Source organism: Rhea americana, unplaced genomic scaffold (assembly GCF_003343005.1).
Source record: "Rhea americana isolate MKP2758 unplaced genomic scaffold, rheAme1 scaffold_32, whole genome shotgun sequence".
In the NCBI taxonomy this organism is placed as follows: domain Eukaryota; kingdom Metazoa; phylum Chordata; class Aves; order Rheiformes; family Rheidae; genus Rhea; species Rhea americana.
In genome coordinates this window covers 907,606-927,193 of record NW_028186446.1, presented here as the reverse complement: position 1 = coordinate 927,193, position 19,588 = coordinate 907,606, and the positions used below count along the sequence as shown (strand labels likewise).

At 37.5% G+C, this 19,588-nt stretch overlaps 1 protein-coding gene across 1 annotated transcript; it reads left to right on the top strand.

The window, feature by feature from the left end:
- Positions 1-1,440: 1,440 nt before the first annotated feature.
- Positions 1,441-5,784, top strand: STEAP4 (STEAP4 metalloreductase). The gene is made up of 4 exons (XM_085310575.1): positions 1,441-1,896; positions 3,219-3,746; positions 4,272-4,436; positions 5,477-5,784. Exons 1-4 carry the CDS (start codon positions 1,441-1,443, stop codon positions 5,744-5,746), a joined length of 1,419 nt encoding a protein of 472 aa, XP_085166701.1. The 3' UTR covers positions 5,747-5,784.
- Positions 5,785-19,588: the final 13,804 nt, after the last annotated feature.

Here is a 19,588-nt window from a genome sequence, read left to right as displayed (position 1 = left end):
GCCCAAGCCAAAACCATGTCATAGGATTCCCAGAATAAGCACTTCTCTGTCTATCTTGCTAGCAGAGCTTACACTCTACACCACGCACCAAAATCAGGTGTGAATCTCCCACTCACACCCCTTAACTCAACTCAAGCAGGGTAGAGGGAAAGTTTGAATTTTTTATTCACCAAACAAGTGCAAGTTTTGGGCCAATCAATTCAAACTCATGTCAGATTTTTTGAAAGCAAAAAAAATGTTCTTGATAAGAAGAAGTTTAAAAGAAGCTGAAGAATATCATCTCAATATTCCTAAATGCCATAGCTGCATTCTGCACAATGCTTCAGAAAAGAATGTGAAGGGTTAATAAACACCAACAGCAAAGCAACTTGCTTCAGATCTAGCTAACCATTTCACACAATTCCTTCCTGCAAATTGGAAAATCAGTTATTCTCACATCTTTAATTAATACACTCACCTGAGATGCAGAGAAAGACTTGAATCAGGCCTCATGCAAATTAAATGGCTATTCTAAGTACTAAATTATTGGCCATTCCAGAAGTGAGGTTTCTTAAGATCTCCTCTGGGAGATCTGCCTTTGGGCTTTAGCTTCTCTGTCCTCGGTTCACTTTTTGTAAACATAAGAGTATGTGGCTCCATTGCGAGACCTTTAGAGCAGACTCTCTTGGTTCTGTATGTGTATCATGGATCTCACTCTGTAGGTACAGAGCATATATACTGCCATGACATGGATAATACATTAAAGACTTTGGAGCTCCCAGATACAGTGATGAAGGAGGTGAGATAAAAACCTCAAAGAGAATTTTGAGCAATGAGTAATACATAACTATCAAAAATAAATGTTCAACATGAAATATTTTAATTCCACTAGCCAAATGCTTCATAGGACTTTCTTCAGGAATTTGGGGAACAATAATAAAACAAACTGGCATTGACTAGTCATATTACAGAAATACTGAAGACAATGCATAAATTTGTAGCTAGCTTTTCTAATGTTTCTTCTTGAAGTATTTTATGAAATGACCTTCCAGGTTCTAATCTGATTAGTGCACTCCTTTTTCATGCTTTTCAGTAACATAAAAAAGCAGAAATGACTCCAAAGTGTGTGCAACTCTTGCTGCCTGTGCGCCTGTATCCTTTCCTCCCTCCTTCCCTTTGAGAGGAAAAAACAGCAACAGTTCAGCTGAATATTAAAAACCATTAAATGGATAGAGAATACTGTAAGAGATAAAGAATTGAATAACATGAACTTCTTTTTAAAAACTGTACAGAAATCTTCTGAGAGTGTCTATTCACAAAGCTTTCTGTGTCCATAAAGTAGATTAAGAAGCAAGAAAAAACTCTCTTATGTTTATTTTGTATAGCCAGAACCAATGGTAAAGTCATTTTCAAGAGACTGATGTTTTGCTTATTTTTTCCTATTACTTTTTTTTAAAATAGATGAATACAAATCCTTCCAACGTAATGGCTTTGACTTCTAACACTTCCAACAAAAAAGAGACAGTGTGCATATTTGGAACAGGAGATTTCGGAAGAGCTCTGGGATATAAAATGATTCAGTCTGGCTACTCCGTTGTGTATGGAAGCCGACAGGTGCAGACATCCAGCCTGATTCCCAAAGATGCAGAGGTGTTGAGCCATGCAGAGGCTGCACAGAAAGCTGCCATCATCATTGTAGCAATCCCAAGGCAACATTACAACTTCCTTATACCATTAGCAGAAACTCTCCAGGGAAAAGTGTTGGTGGATGTAAGCAACAACTTAAAACTAAACCAGTATTCTCAGTCCAACGCAGAATACCTTGCTCAGCTGATCCCAGGCGCTAAGGTTGTGAAAGCCTTCAACACTGTGTCAGCCTGGGCCTTGCAATCTGGCACGCTGGATGCAAGCAGACAGGTAAGACTCAGCAATGGCAGCTTACAGTACATTGTATCTTACAGTTTGTTAGCAAATAGACAAAACATACATACATATGGGATATATGAATCAGGTAAGGTTGAGATGGTTGAGACAATCAAATTAAATGTGAGCTAAAATTAAGTTTTGGGCTCTAATATGACATGATAAGGAATATTGACAACTTGCCTTTTGATGATCATCAAAATATAGCAAGGTGGTGGGAGAGATAAAAAAGCAAGGTAAGAAAAAAATAGAGCTATAATGAAAGAGAGAGACAGAAAGGACAGAGGAAATGATGGGTGCATCAGTTGTTTACTTGGAATGTAAAGTTAAAGGATAGAGGAGGAATATACTAAAAGAATAAAATTAAGAGAGTAAAAAATCAGGAGGAGAGGGATATGATGGGGCAACAGAATGAGTATGAGCAACAGGAGAAGTGAGATGAAAGGTGAAGGGATCTTCTAAATCAACATCCATCAACAAGGAAGTCTAAAAATACGACCCGTGCAAACCATTTTAACTGACTTCTTGACCACAGACAAATGAACACAGAGTTGGTCATAGAAAGTAACAGCACACATTTTACCTGAAGAAAAATCATTTATGATTGCCTTGCTATCTGAAACTCCGAGGGGCTGTGTCCTGGCACAACATGCTGTGCCAACTGGCTATTCAAATCATTCTCAACTTTCCTTTGGATTGGAGCGGGAATGGTTTTCGCGAAAGGAAATGCCATGGACGTTCAAGTCTAGGCTTCACAAGCCTTCATCATTATTAGATCAATAAAAGCAGAGATTGCCCCCTTTCTTCCAGCCTCAAAAGGAGTATTGTCTCGCACACCTACAGAAAAGAGGTAGGAAGAAGTAATATTTACTTTCATGAGAGGGCAATGATGTTTCAGTGATCTCTGTGCCCAGTTGCCTGGAGTCCTTACGAGTCACAGTAGTGGCAATGCTCCTACCTAGAGGAGTCTTACAGAATCTCATGTCACTACATGTGCTTCAGGCAGCTTGTAAGATCTTCAAAGGTTATGTTAAAATCCAAGTATTCCAAGCAAAAACTGGTACTACGTGTGTTATGGTTTGTTGTTTTTATAGATATAATTTTGCCATTTGAAGCAATCTCCTTCTCCAGAGGAAAGGATTCGATTCTTTGTTCTTAGGCCTGTTGGTCAGGAAATAACCATAGGTTAAGGCTAGCAAGGAAGCCAATGAGTAGTCTAGGAAGCTTGTGCACAGGTTCCACATCAGTACAGGACAGCAGTGAAGAGTGGCACAAAAGTTTGTGAAAACAAAGCTTCTGTTTGTTTCTGGCTGCAGGTGTTTGTCTGTGGAGATGACAAGAAAGCTAAACAAATGGTGATGGATATTGTTCGTGCACTGGGTCTCACACCATTGGATCATGGATCTCTCTTGGCTGCTCAGGAAATAGAAAATTACCCTCTGCAGCTCTTTCCAATGTGGAAGTTCCCCATCCTTCTGTCTCTTGGCCTAACTGCATTCTTCTTCTTCTACTCTTTGACTCGTGATGTAATTTACCCTTATGTTTATGAAAAAAAAGATTTTTCATTTTTTATTGCAATTTCCATTCCAAATCGGATCTGCCCTATAGTGGCACTAATTCTTCTTGCCTTGGTCTATCTTCCTGGTGTACTTGCTGCAATTATTCAGTTGTACAGAGGTACCAAATACAGTCGTTTCCCAGACTGGCTGGACAAATGGATGCTGTGTAGAAAACAACTTGGACTAGTAGCCTTGGCATTTGCTTTTCTACATGTTTTGTACACTCTTATTATCCCTATTCGCTACTACGTAAGATGGAGAGTGGAAAGCAGAACCATTTCCCAGGTAAGTTTTGCTCCTCTTCCTCCTTCATTCTACATAGTTTATGTGATAACAAATAAGCAGGAGAACTGTAAAAATTCAGAATAATTTAAAGAAACATATTTCCCTATTTCTGCATATACCTTTAAGAATGGCATGTATTCTGACTTTCTGACCTTATTTAACAAAATAGAATCACATATGTGTCCTCAGCAGTAGATCTACAGCAGTGTGAAACATGCAGTGTCACAGAATTATAGGTAATGGGACACAGAACCTACAAGTAATATAATACCTCTTCTGCTTTTTGAGTAGCCATTCACAAAGAATCTCCAAAAAGAGACAGCTGGTCTGTTCTTTTTATTCATTTTAAGACAGTTAATGTATAACATTTTATATAATGTTTTAATGTTACATATAATGTTTTATATAATGATATGATGTTAAAGTATAACAATTTTCTTCCAGTTATCTTAAAAGATATTTTTTATGCCTATTGATCCTAGAACTGCTCTCACTTTAATATATACCTGGTTTTCTTCTCTTTAGGCACTTAGCAACAAAACAAATCCATTTATTACCACAAATGGCTGGCTTAGTGACTCTTATTTGGCTTTGGGAATTTTAGGATTTTTTTTATTTGTTCTGCTGGGAATAACTTCCTTGCCTTCAGTCAGCAACAGTGTCAACTGGCGAGAATTTCGATTTGTACAGGTAAGAAAAAGATTCTTTTATAAATCTTCTTCTCTCTGCCTCTTCTGGAAAATTTCCTATTCCCTTGTAAATTATGACTACAGACAGGTTTACTAGTGACTTAGCACTCTCGTCCATTAGTATGTCCAAAAGTGATGCATGCACTTTTTTACCATCACACAGTAAAAAAAAATCTGCATGGCTATATAGCTTCCCTATTAAAAAGGGAATTAAAAAACAGCTCTCAGCACTGCTGATGGTAGAACTGGGATTATTAAATAACAACAGAAAATAAGGAAGATCTGAGCTCCTGAATTACAAACAGAAAGCAGACATTGTAGAATTACCAACTGCTAAATTATACTAAGTCACAGAACATTTTGGCCATTTATTGGGCTAATTTCCTTGGCTCACATGAAAACTCAGTTAACTGAGGTAACAAGATAAATCCGTTAAAATGAGTCTGAAAATTCAGTTTATCACACAAATCCTCTCAACAACAAGGAAGGGAATCTGCAGTTTCCACAGATTCTAAAATTTGCTACAGCAACACTATTATCTCAGCCCTTGGATTCGAGGATGGTTGGTGCAGGCTACAATGTCTCTGCAAGAACTAGGCTGGAAGGGAAGGTGAAGGGAAGAAAGATTACTGTCACTGAATGTTTTTTACATAGGCCCAGAACCTGCACTGTATGGTAGTTCAGGCTGGATTAGCACTCAAGCATTAAAAAAGCTTGGATCTCTGAGCTGACTTTCACCATTTTCTCTGCATTTTCCTATATATGACAGCCACTAGGCAGTATGTGTGAGCTAGCAAAAAGTAGCAGGGATGTTGACGGGAAAAAGACCAAACATGATGTTTCACCTAGGTCCATCTGAATGAAGCTTTATTAAAAAGAGCCTTTGTATTCGTAAATGTTTTACTTCAGCAGTCCCAAATTAGTCTCAAATTTGGCACATTCCATAAAGCTTACTGTGTACTGTAAATTGAATTTGTCCTGAAGTTTAATATACTATTTTAACCTCCACTTTTTTTCTTTCTTTCCTTCGTTTCCCCCTAGTCCAAGCTGGGATATCTGGCACTGATTTTGTGTACTGCACACACACTGGTTTATGGTGGAAAGCGGTTCCTGTATGCTTCATCGTACAGATGGTATCTTCCAAATGCCTACATGCTCTCGCTCATTGTTCCTTGCGTTGTACTGGTTGTTAAATTTRTACTTGTATTTCCTTGCCTAGACAAACCACTCACACAAATTCGGCAGGGTTGGGAGAGGAATCCTCGATACTCAGAGCAGTCAAACTATATTATCAACAAATCTGCTGTATAATTAGACCAGTCTGCAACATAAAAAATTAAAAAAAAGAACAAGATTATGGAGGCAGTATCAAAATGAAACCTATATGCACCTTCATCTGGAGGGTGAGCGAAAAAGTGAAAAATGTGGCAAGGCCCTGAGGAAAATAAAATCACCGTAGTCACAAGATTAAAATATATGTTAAACAAGGGGCCAGCTGGGCTCATGCTCTCCATGTATGCTTTGACACAGGARTAGGCCCTCATTTCTTCTCAGTATATTTTCCCCTCATCTATTTGTCCTCTATTCCTAACAGGAATAYGAGAGAAGAAAATGATGCCCAATATCCCTCCTTTGTCATTCTGAATCTCACCCTGGGCTGGGCAGAATCAGAGCAAAATCTGCTGTTACATGGTGTCTGCTTCTCTTCCCCATGCTGCCCATGCAGGCTCTTTCAAGGAGACTTGCTCTCATAAACATGCATGCACACACACACACACACACGCACGCACACACGCACACACGCACACAGGCATGCACACAGTCTGATCCCATCCCTCAAGCCAGTGGCATCTGTAGAACGGGGCCAGACCGGATGCTAGCTGAAAAAGAATTCTGCTCTTCACAACATTACCTTATYCTCCATCAATGTCTGAACCAAAAGATGCTCATACTTTAGAGATACTTGAGCAAGATTTGTTCCTTTGGCTTGTGTATAGGAACTGTGTTGTTCAAAGTGTATCAGCCAAGGATTACTGAATCTTTACTGTAGTACTACAAATGTAGCTAGCAAGCGGATGGAGGAGAGACAAAAATGACAGAAATAGCTAAGATGGTGTGGTCACACACCTAAGCTTCTCTACAAGTACATATGAAAAGTAGCCAGTAATTCTGTGTATACAGTGGACTGTAAGGAAAGAAACTGAAAGAAAATCCTATTATATTGGGGGGGGTTATATTATATATCAAGATTGTATCTCATGAAGATAGCATTGCTAATTTTTCCAGAAAGATATCCTTATGTGCAATATTAAAGATATTTTATGGAAAATACACATATTTTAACCACAATAAAGAAAATTCCTTTAAGTGTTGAGCTCTGTTACCATTTTGGGAACCTCTTTCAATATGATGCAGCTGCTGATATGCTCACTTGCTTAGTGATTTTAGAATAGGCCTTGAGGCAAGGAATAAAATGGGATCCGGTCTTCACCAATCACCAGTGCATGCCTTCCCCCATCTTTGTTGCTCTGTTCTTGGATCTTCAGATATGCAGATCTTACTTAGTCACTGAAGTGGGCTCAGTATAATGTGGAAAAACAGGACMCAGCTCAGATGGTGATATTGTTACATTGGAAAGAAGGGATCTAACAGCCTCCTTAACACTAGAGAATTTTTTTAAAAGGCAAAATGTTCTTTTTTATAGGAAGAGAATTGCTCACTGTCTTCTCTCTGTCTTTTCCCTGTCTCACTGAGAGCATACTCACAAATATGAAAGTATGAAAATGAAATAGCTAACTTATTTCAAACAAGCACTGTCAAACAGATCAGAAAAAAGATCATTATCTGAATGACACTTACCAAAACATCTCTCAACAGTGGAGTCTTTCCTACTCCAGACCCATATCCCATCTCCTTCCTACTCTCTGAACTAAAAAGAAAGAAAGAAAGAAAGTTCTTAGTACTCAAGATAATGATAAAGGAGACTAGTGTATCAGTAAGTGATGCAGCCAGATTTCTTACAAATAATCCTAGCAACAAGTGATCCTACTAACCAGTATCTGTGCATACTTTACATTCTGCATGACCAATGTCTACATCATTACAGAAGTTTTCTTTGACCTTTTAAACGATGGAGAAGTACCTCATTTCATGCTTTGTTTAGAGATATTCCAAGTTAATCTAACGGAGTCACTGAAAAAGGATCATATATTGGCTCAAGGGGCCAGAGTAGCCACACTGTTGTGATGATGCCTATAACAGCTCCTCCAGACTCCCCAGAAGACTTTCCTCTCTAGGCAGAAGCAGAGAGAGAGAGAGAGAGAGAGAGAGAGAGAGACAGTAAGAGAGATAGCATTTGTGAGAGAGAGAACAGAGAGACCATGTGTGTTTGTGTGTGTGCAGGCGGGCGGGCATGCATGCGTGTTTTAGTAGAAGAGAAAGGGAAAGACAGAAAAGATATCCTCCAGATTTGCCATCTTGGAGCCAACTTCTGCTGTGTCAGACTTTCTTCAAATTTATGTGATTAAGAATATTAACGACCAAAATTAATGTACTTTTTGTTTATATAGTCATTTGTAATGGATTTACAGGGGTCTCTGCCTGTGCAGATGTAGAGCTAAAAATGCCCTTTTCTCTCTGTTGAGAGAAATGCCCTTTTCTCTCTGTTGGTTGGTGTTGAACCTGCACCAACCATGGCAAGTAATGCTCATCTAACAGTTATGCTTCATCATATACAAACATAACAAGCGCTCTGTGTCTTTGTCCCTCAGAGAACAGTATTCTGTATTTCAGAGTGCCCTTTTCAGAGTACACTGGGCCAAATCATGTCTTCTTTAGCCTCACAGAGAATTAGCTTCATTTAGAGATGCARTCTGTCTGAATACCATCTATAGAAGACTAAAGTTAGTACAGTATCATATTCTCAGGTAGGTACAGGATTGTAGATCATGCAGGAAAGACAAAAGAACTTCTTTTAGCGCCAATGTTAGGTTGCCTTTGTAAGGCTGAAGCGTAAAACCAAGATCTACTGAAAATGCCAAGCGAGTTTTGCAATTTGCAATTTGCTGTTTAGTCCAAGAATAAAGTGCCARTATCTGTTGTGTACAAACCAAACAAACAATGCGTTTGTTTGCAGGGTGGCAGTTTCAAACGAGCCAGCTCTCAGGAGCTGATCCAAAGCCCTCTTATTTGAAACCAGCAGTAGGCTGTTTGTTGACTTCAGGAGATAATAATAGGTCAGATCTCCAGCAGCACTTGTTCCTCCAGCCTGAGTGAAGGATTTTACGTCCTATTATTCTTGGGTAACTGGGGAGTATTTGCTTCACAAATTTATGCATTTATTTCTTGAACATTGCAGAGAAAGCAGTTTGCATTAGTAATCTTTAACAATAGTTAAGCTAACATAGTTTAACATGGTAATATTTTTAAATCAACTAGTTATGAAAAGTGTTCAGAGGTGGCATACATTTTTCATGGCTGAGCTTTTCATATTCTAAATATTTCTTCTGTGTTGACAAAGCCTTTTTGGAAAATGTACATTAGAAGGATTATGAAATTAATTTTGGAAATGGTGTGTCACGTATGTTTCCCAGAAACAGAAAAATAGCCTGCATTTGTATATGTGTATAATGCATTTTAAGAATGCATTAGCTCTCGAAACTATACTTCCAAATCAGAGTCAACACCTAGAGGATGGGGCCAGACTCTTCTCACCAGAGCCCAGTGACAGGACAAGAGGCAATGGGCACAAAYGGAAACACAGAAATTTCCATCTGAACACAAGAAAACACTTCTCCACTGCAAGGGTGGTTTGAACCCCGGAACAGGTTGGCCAGGTTGTGGAGTCTCCATGTTTGGAGAAATTCAAAACCCAATTGGACATGGTCCTGGACAACCTGTAGACTTTGTCTGAGCAACGGGTTGGACCAGATTTTCTCCATAAGTCTCTTCCAACCCCAACTATTCTGTGACTGATTATTTTGTGGGTTTTATGTCTCCACACACATCCTTTCTTCCTCTCTCATTTCCACATCCAGATTTGCTCATAATTTAGGATTCATTCAAATACAATTCCTTCATTGTGCTTGCTTTTCTTCTCACTTATTTGGATTTAACTTGGATTTAATCTACGAAAAATTTTAACTACGGTCAATACAGTCAAGTTATTTAACATTAGTGCTAAGGAGTTTTTTCTAGTTTATAGCCCATTATTTTTTTCCAGTTTTACGGATGATGAGACAGTATATTCTTCATAAATCTCTCTTCAGAGAGTTAAAAATTAGGTACATGAAAAATGAGAAAAAGTAAGTTATTGCAATATGCCTAACATTGCAGGATACAAGCAGCTAAATACTGTTAGATCAAGTCAGAGTGTTTGTATATCAAAGGAACACAGCTGTCTGGATAAACATAGAAGGAAAGAAGAAAGGAAGGAATGTAGCTATCTGGATAAAGTCATCAGATAATCTCAGTACTGAAACAATATCTTTAGTCAGTATAATTTAACCCAAATAAGTATATGTTTGCGACATTATCCACCATTAAGTGCTAGCATGGAGAAAGGAGGTAAAAAAAAGAAAATGGGTTTTTTCAAGGACTCATTCTGGAGAGAAGTATATGGAAAGATAGTAAAATAATGGTTAGAATATGTAGAAAAAGAAATAAATAYCTGATTTTCTTTATTCCTACTCGTTCCATGACAGGAAATGTCACACTTTTTTGTTACTTTCAGTTGCATGGCATCAGTATTTCAGTACCTTATTGCCTCAGTATTCAGTACCTATTAAATGAAAAGTTCAGTCTTGATCAGTCATGRAATCTCACACGTTTTGAGATCTCACCATCTCTTCCTTTCTCAAATCCAAATTAGTACAAGTCAATTTATTCTCTCATCCTTTACAAACACGTACCAGAATCCTCCCCAAAATAGCTGTCACTCCACACCCCAACAGCCACTGTTTAGCAGCAGCAGTAATGAACCCAGCTCTCTGCATCAGGAAGAGGACTTATATTGTTCAGTATTGAATATAGCTGGAAAAAAACATTCCCCCAGGGGAAAGAATTTGGGATGGATCCCAATGTCCTACTGGCCAGATGCAGGACAGATACTACTTAATGGACTGCTCTGTTTCAGTACAAGATATGATCGTCTTAATTTTACAGCTGAAGAACAGAAGCAAACCAAACACAAGGTATCTGGCTGTCCTGCGAGTCCAATTCATCCATGCCATAAGAAGAAAGTTTTAGAAAACCTAAAGGAAAACCTACTTTTTTCTATACCAAGAAGACATGCAAATGATGGACATGGTGAGCAGTACCTGAGAAGGTGGTCCACAGGAGTAGCCCCTGGGAAGAAGAAGACCCTTTAAACTCTGTTTCCCCCCTCCCTGTTGGCTAGCGACGAATCAGAGCTGCAGGAGCTGGCAGGAACAGGGCAAACCCTGCATCCATCCCTCAGAACAGACTAAGGGAATCAGCGCGGATGGCTGCAGAAGTAATTACAGGGAATTATGTTAAATACATATAGGATTAGAGTTTGCTTGTTTTGCTTGTAGCTTCTGTTTTCCAATTCCATAAGTAAAGATTGGAAACCAAGTCCTATCTTTAATTGGATTGGTCTAAAGGTCAAGCCTTAAGTCACACTGCAGAAACTCCAGTCATTTTACTACCATGCCTGCTTGGTATTGCTGAGCAAATAAATCCAACCACTTAAGGTGCCCAGTCTTGTCAGGGCCTGAGGAATATCTCCTGTGCACTTACAGAAGTCTTAAGGAGGTCAAAGGGTGTGTGCAGTTATGTGTTTTTAGGACAATAKCCTTCCCACTGAATACCCTCTAGCATCTCTTCTTCAATGAACAGGCACAGACAAATACTCCATGTTTCCCAGCAAAACACCAGACTTCACTATCTTTTACAAAGAAGCTGGTACTTAGATCCACACTTGACTGTCATCACAGATATATCCCAAGTTTCTTTAATGATCCTTGTCTCAGTGACTAATACATCACATAGGAAGTCTAAGGCAAAGAAAGGAATTGGATATGGATTTCTAAAGCTAAGGATAATTCTCTAATTATGAGAATCTTTATAGATTAGAGAAGGCAACTTCGTGATCTGCTATTCTCTCTTCCTGCAGAACACAGGCAGATACTGCCTGAATTAATTCCTTTCTGAATTATCAGGAATTGTCATAATTTTCAGTTCACAGGCCCCTATAAATTTTCCAACAGCAATGAAGATTGCTGCAAAGTTTAAATTTCCTAAAAGCAGGCATTTTTAATCTAGTTACCATTTGTTGCTCCTGACAGGTAATCCTTAGTGAAACTCCTGAATTAGAAACTGAACCTTAAATATCAGAAAAGTCTCTACAACTTTTGTCAAATCATTTTGCCAGCTGATTACTCTCACTTTAATATACATACATACATACATACATACATACATACATATATACATATATATATATATATATCCATCCTGAATTTTTTTAAAGTATAATATTCAGCCATCAGAATTCATGGTTTCTAGTGACTCATCAGAAGTGTCCACAACAGTGGGTACATATGTAACATAAATATTCCAGGGAGGAAGCACAAGTGTAAAGGGGAAAAAGTGGGATTTGACACGATTATGGAGAAATATAAATCATATCTGATCCTACTGCATAGCTGGAAATACAACCACATCTCCTGATGACAACAATGAAAGTTTCAAGGTATTTCAACTACATGTTCTTTATTTTAAAATGGAAAATTATAAAAATATCAAGAGTCACTGTGCATAATCTCAAGCTTGAATTCAATTTTAAAAACCAAATACTAATAAAAATGTGTCAATAATTTTGTGAAAACATCTAGTACGTTATCTTGAGGATTACAGCTTTTGTAGCCTACTCTGGTAAATCCATACCAAGAACTATTACCAAAGAGGTGAAGTTCCTAGTGAGTTTCTCAGGAACTGGCTGCAGACCCTCTGTTGTACATAACAAGTTTAAACAAATATAAAATTACCACCAAGGAAATCTGCGAGTCACATTACTCTGGAAATCTTATAAGCAGTGAGGACAGATATACATAAAAGCAACTGATGAACTGTGGTTTTTCAAACACACTGCATTTGAATCCAGCCCTATAGAAGATTATTGTCTAGGAACAAAGAATGCATGTTACACTTAGAAAGCAAGGAGAAATATCCTGGAAAGCACTGACTGAAAACAATTCACAGAGGGTCTATTAGAAAGGATTATGAACTATGTTCAAACTTGCTAAGAGAGGGGAAAGGAAGTAAAGAGAAGATAGGGAAAAGATTTAATATGATCTTGGCATTTTAAGATGTACAGAGCAAGGAAGTTACTCAATTTCTGCACAGAGTTATCAGTTGTGTATTGTTCCACATTGTGTAAAGGACAYTGAAGGCTCTGGAGAAGTGTAACCAAAAATGGTATAAGAATGTGGGAAAAATCCTTATACTTAGACACYAAAGGAGACGAATCCATTCACTTTATCAACAAGAAGCATTAGAGGTGAATGCAATACAATGTACCCAGGTCATTATGCTGGTGAAAAAAAATCCAGAATCCAGTATTTGGAGTAAGTCTGAGAAAGGAGGTCCTCTCTTCTATGAAACAGCAGAGAAATACAAGCTAAACAAACATAGGCAACTCTAGGATTGTTTACTAGAGCAACGGATGTGAGAGAAGCACACAGAAAGTGCCACCTATGCATCAGATAAAACCACCAGTGTACTTAGTTCTGACTAGGTTTAAAGCTATGACTCAATTTAAAGCACTCTAACTCAGAGACTGAGAATAAAGACACTTGTCTGCTGTTCAGTGCTTCACGGGTTTAGGTATTTGACATTCGAAACTATTGCATTTATTTCCAAAGACAATACATAAAGAAGTATGTGGYTCCATACAACTTCTCTTTCCAAAGAAAAGAACATGAAGACTAAATGTTTAGGATAGAAGGAGTATTAGAATCATTAGACAGGCAAAGAAATAGTATCAATTATCCCAACATAAGAAAGATACAAAAAAAAACACTTGGAGTTTAAGTCATACAAATTTAAATTTAAAAWTTGCTTTTGCCTTAAAGAGAAAAAAAAAGTGAGGATAATTATCACTAATATGATGAGCATTCATTAGCATGAGTGGATTCAATGTCTCTTGCAAACATTAGACCAAGAGCGAATGTTGATGTGGAACTGCTGTTTTAGTCATGGACAAGTCAATGAGTTTAGGATAGGGGAAATGAGATGAAATGTAATTGCCTGWGTAATGCAGAAGGTTACACTGCATCATTTAATGCTCATTTCTTGCTTTCAAATGTGGGAATGAATGTGTGAATGCTACCATTTGCTTTTCTTTCTTTCTTCTGAAAGTTTCCTTAAAACAGACAAATGAAAACACATGATGTTTCATCATCTACTTCTTTCCCCACACACAGTTATGAAAAACAAAAAAGGTTTCTTAAGCAACTCCCCCTCGCACAAGCACAGAGTATGTGTAAATAGAGAGTCATGGATTTCCCCCTTAGCTGTCTGGAGGGACGATTCAGTGATCAGTCCAAACACTATTTCTGTAAGAAGTGTGCCAGGAAAAACAGTAGAAATAAATTTACTGGAAAACACAATAACAGAAATTTCCTAAGGAGGGTTGTTTATTTTTTAATAAATACATTACAATAAAATATACTGATTCAGTCTTTTACTGTGGCAGAAAAATAAGCTAAGGGGATCACATTGCAAGAACTAGGTGTAGTACTAAAGCACTCTGTTAACACTCTTTAAATCCCAATCTTGGAAGTAATAAATGCTTAAAATAAGATTACTTCTGCTAAATATTCATGCTCTAATTAGTTGAATTATGGAGGTTCTACCTAAAGATTATACAAATCATATAAACATACTGAACCAGAGAAAAGAAGTCTTGTTATTTCTGTTTACAAACAGGTAAAGAGGTAAAGAGAGATTAAGTGTTCAAATCCAGACAGAGTCTGAGGCATCAGTCCAGTATTGACACTCTGAGCTCTAATTCCTGCTCCAGAAGAAAATTAGCTTCTTCTCTTTGAGTACAACATGACAGTTTCAAAATCAGGTCTTYCAGCCAGGACAAAGATACCCCCTAGAATGCCTCTGTGTTTTACTCTAGAGAAGAATAGGGCAGTAAATTGCAGAGAGATGGTTCCTGACTGATTTTATTAATAGAGTTCATGAGAAAAAGGAAATAAAACAGTCAATCAACATACATCCCTTCTTGTCCTGCTCTCTTCTTAAGGGAAGCCAACTTCCAGAAGAAGCAGACTTACTTATTTCTTAGATAAAAAGCCTGGCCATTTTTTACAAGCATGAAGACAGATACTTGTGTCCTACCCTCCCAAGTAGGCTTTCAACAGAGAGTTTCACAAGACTGTTCACTGCTTCAGTCTTTGCATCATCATAGGCTGCTGTGTAAAACAAGGTTATGAAGGTATAGCTCATGATGTCCACTACCAGTGAGGAACTGGGCCCTCAGATCTAAGATAATGAGACAGTGATGGACTATATTATATCCGCCCTACATGTCAGGACTGCTAAGGAGCTGGCTCTGCCCTGAATACATTAGTGTTTTTATTAAATCATAGCCTTTACATTTTTTCCAGCTCTTTAATTTTTTCTTTAGTGCCCATTCTAGAATGTGATGAAAACACTAGTGCTGATCCAGCAGAGTACATACATAAAGACTGACAATGTTTTGCTGTTAGATTGAGAGTTGTTATGCTTATGCTAAATCCTTGGAAAACCATACTGGATATTAGCTAATATTAAAGGTGATCAAAAATGCCAAAATGAACAAAGTGACAAGATGAAAGCCAAAAGCAAAGAGAAACTCTTTAACTCCTTACTGAGATAAGACATATATCCTAATCCAGAGGAGCATGGAGATTATGCTGGTTATCCACAGCTTTGTCGGCTTCCCGAAGGCTCTAGMCTTTCGTGGAAGCCCATCTGGGGATGGTCATTGCCATGATGGGGTYCTGCCATCTAACAGCAGCTCCTAACTTGAAAGTGCTTTTTATTAAGTGTCAACTGCCACCAATTAATTGCTTTACTTCTAACTTTGCTTAAAGAAAATCAAAAGGGATTTGGAATGTGTTGCTGTAAACTTGCAAAAGGTGCTTTTAGATGAGTCAATAACAATTAATTCCTGGCTGTAACACATGCAGGATGCGCAACACAGAGTGCAAAACAGCATGTGGTTATTACAATCTTTAAACATTCCTGGAGTAGGCAGATTATATAAAAATATGTATTTTTTCATAACAATATATACAGGTATCAAACAGCTTGTAGTTTTTTGTTAATTAAAGAGACCTAAACTTTCCAAAGTACAGAGTATGGCAACTAATAACCCATCTGGTTCTTTACCCCTTTGCCTTCTCATAAATCCTATGCATACTTTCAAAAACATTTGTTGGAAATTATTTAAAATTATGCAGTGCCCTTATTTTATTTTCAGTGAAAATACTAATCATCGTAATTTTGTGCATCTACTAGATAAAAGAAATAATAATCTATAATGTACATATTAATGAAGTGTGAGTATATACAACTACAAAAGAATTGGACTAGAAAGAAACAACAAGATGACAACACAGAAAGGAGTAGCGGATGTCTGACAAACCTGAAATAAGAATGATCTGTATACATTATCATCAGCTGTCCTGACAGCCACAGAGCTRGCATACCCAAATATTTAGGTATTAGTCAAAAACTTCAGCCACGATTTTAAAAAATATATGACTAAATCTATGCTTCTAAGTTTTCCCAGCAGAAGAACCTACATACAAACTCCTGAACCACTGTTAGATATTTAAATAGAGTTTGGCGCAAAGAACATCTCAAGAAAATTACAGACCATATTACAGATCTGAACTGACATCTAAATAGCTAGGTTTTAGCTTCTCACAGATGTTACCTCATCTAGGTGAGTTCTGTTTCTGCCTTTGATTAACACTATATTTGCATATACTAAAAAAATTGACATAGGTTAAAAGGCCATCCAGGATCACTTGATGTGTCTGTATTAAAAGTACTAGTATGACATCTGGTGGGCATTTTTCRTGAAAGCAATAGGCTCATTCCTTAAACATTTGGCAACTCAGGAGAGGTCAGAACACAGGAAACAGAAGGAGCAAGAAGGCTAATGTGAGCAACAAGGAAAACAATATGGAACTATTCATGTGTGAGAAAAAATATTTACCAAAGTCACAGCAGGAGGAAGAATATGCTCACTAAAATTGCTCTAAAAGTGTACCCAAGCATGATAAAATTTTGTGGTAGGAAATGTAAATGCATTATATGTTGGCTGTGTGGGTATGTATTTTGTAATATTTGAGGAACTTTCAACACACACCCTTGCATAGTAACAGAAACATTAATCAAAACATCCACCTAGAGGAGACCTCATGATCAGGAAGGCGATTTTTTCCCCAGGGTGCAGCAGTTCTCTTTCGCTGAATGAGTGTACTCAAGCCTGTGATTTCCCCACACACTAGAAATCCCACAGTATCATCTGTGGTAGTGGGGCACTGCGTTCATGCTCTGCACTTAGGGGAAAAAAAAAAGAAAGTAAACTTTATTTTCTTGGAGTCAATTGTTTGCATGCCACTTCTGCTTGTGTCAGGGTGAGTCACACGTGCAGTACTGCTGCATCAAATCAGCCCAAGACATTTCCCCAATAATTCTGCTAGTTGCTTTGATTATGGAAGATACAGATCAGCAAATGAAGATGAACTCTGGTAACACTGTGGTAACATTGACCCGATTCAAGCACTAGACATGGAAAGGATAAGCTTATGCTTATCTTCAGCCATTACAGCTCTGAGCTCTACCATAACAGAACATATATTCTGATAAATACACTGATACATATCGTATCAGCATAAATGTTATATGTCAGTGTATGTATCAGAATTAATACATATACATACATGTACACATATGATTGCAAGGAGGGTTATACAAGAAATCAGGCTCCTTACTGCTGAACTTGCTCTGTGCTGCAATCATTTTTATACCATTGTTTTTCATACACTGGCTTCTGTTCGATAAAAAAAGCACAGCAGATGTGGATCCTGACCCCATGTTACCCAACTGAAGGATTAAGGGAGCTTGCATGACTCATCAATCCCTATTTTAAATTATCCCAGTTTTCAAAATTGAAGGTTTTGAAATAGAGTTAGATGACAAATGAGTACTGATCACTTGTGATATGCAAAACAAGCAGAATTGTAAACATCCTTTCACAAACACTGGCATGCATTATATTATCTTAAGATATTTTTATACCTTAATTAAACTTGGAGTTAAAGACTATCTTGGGAACCACTAAACTGCAAGTTACTCTATCTCAGAAATTAATGTTGTTACTGAAAACTACTTTTTATCTTTAATTCTATAAAAATCTCATGCCTGGGGAATATGCAAACTGCTCTATGTACAATGAAATCAATGTGGTAAGTGTGTTGTTGTATTGCATTGGATAAAAGCTGATTTTTAGCATCATAAATAATGGCAATATCAAAACCTCAGTAACAGCACCATCCACAATTAAGATTATCTKGTCTTAGTCTTTCAGTGGCATTCTTGCTGACATCCAGAAAGTGATGAAAAAGTCTTACAATAATGAACACAGAGAACTGAACCAGAGAGGAGTATGGAGAAAGGAAGTCTTCACTGCAAAACCACCTGTTAAAAGAGGCTGGAACTGTGAGTTGGGAGGGAAAACTAAGACTGGAAAAAATAACTGTTTACAGAACAGAGTGTAAATAATATGCCTAAGATATATAAAGATAAATAAAGATATATAAATAAATAATCGTCTAAGAGAGAATCCAAGGTTCTACATTTTATCTTTGCTCTGTCTGGAAGTTTARCAGGGTTCTTTTACTGTCACTTTTACTTTATTTTAATACCTTTTGGTCTGTACTACATTTACCTTTCTAATTAACCATTACATCAGTGTTTGAATTCACATCTCTTCTCAAGCTGTGGCAATTTCAAAGGTAGTGAGATTTCTCATCAAGTAACATCCTTATTTTCAAGTTTTTATCCCCTCATATATGCTAGGTAAACATTTCAGGAAATTTGAACTTTACACTTTAATTTCGTTCCTCTTCTCTAGCTTTTTTATTGCAGTTCTGGGAAGGGCAAATTCCATACCTGGTTTGCCAGGAAAGTTTGAAGCCTCCACATGCAGCCACTAAGCATGCAGCCACTAAACCACAAAGGAATGTAAGTAGTAACACTGTGCAGCTCAAGGCTTTCRGTTCAAGGCAGCTGAATTTACATGTCATGGCTAAGCTCATGTCACATTTAAACATATCAAACTTAGTTATCTAGGGGGGTAGGGCAAGGGCAGCAAAAGGTATGTGATGTACACTGCACTTATGCTAACCTTTATTCACTCTGAGGAAATACGGTAAGTACAACTAGTGTGACTTGTGATTACRTTTTAAAGTAATAATGTCATTACTGTAACTCAGTTTTGAACTCCTTCTTAACATCRTATTAGGAATCCAGTAAAGGATATGAAACGTAAACTATATACATAATTTTAGTTTTCTAGACAAAATTATTTTAATGAGGTCCCTTCTCAGGAAAATACACTGAATTATCTAAAAGGGCAATAGTACTAACATTGTGTGTTGCTTAAGTCCAGTCTTCCGACTAGAGAGATTACATATTCTTGCAGATCTGCATAATCAGTACCTACTTATCTTACACAGATATCTTACTGGTGCATTTCTAAGGCTAGCTTCTTAGTTGTAATGTAAAACTTACTCAATTCATTTGCCCTTCAGACAGTAGATCTTTTGTTTTTTCTCCTCGAATAGCCTGTCTTTTGCAGGACAATTATATAAAAATCCTGTAAAACAAAAGAAGTGCAAACAAAATTCCTACCCAGCAAACCATATAAAGTACATTACATCATTATATCTGCCTCCTAGTTCCTTTATGTGTTGTCAAATTTAGATAATCTTTTAAACATTGACTACTGAGCACAGTGTTCATTACCAGTAGTCTCACTTGAAGCACTGCAAATGGAGGATGATTGGATACTCGTGTTTAAGTACAGAAAAGAAGTAACTGTGAAACACTGCTACCTTTTCA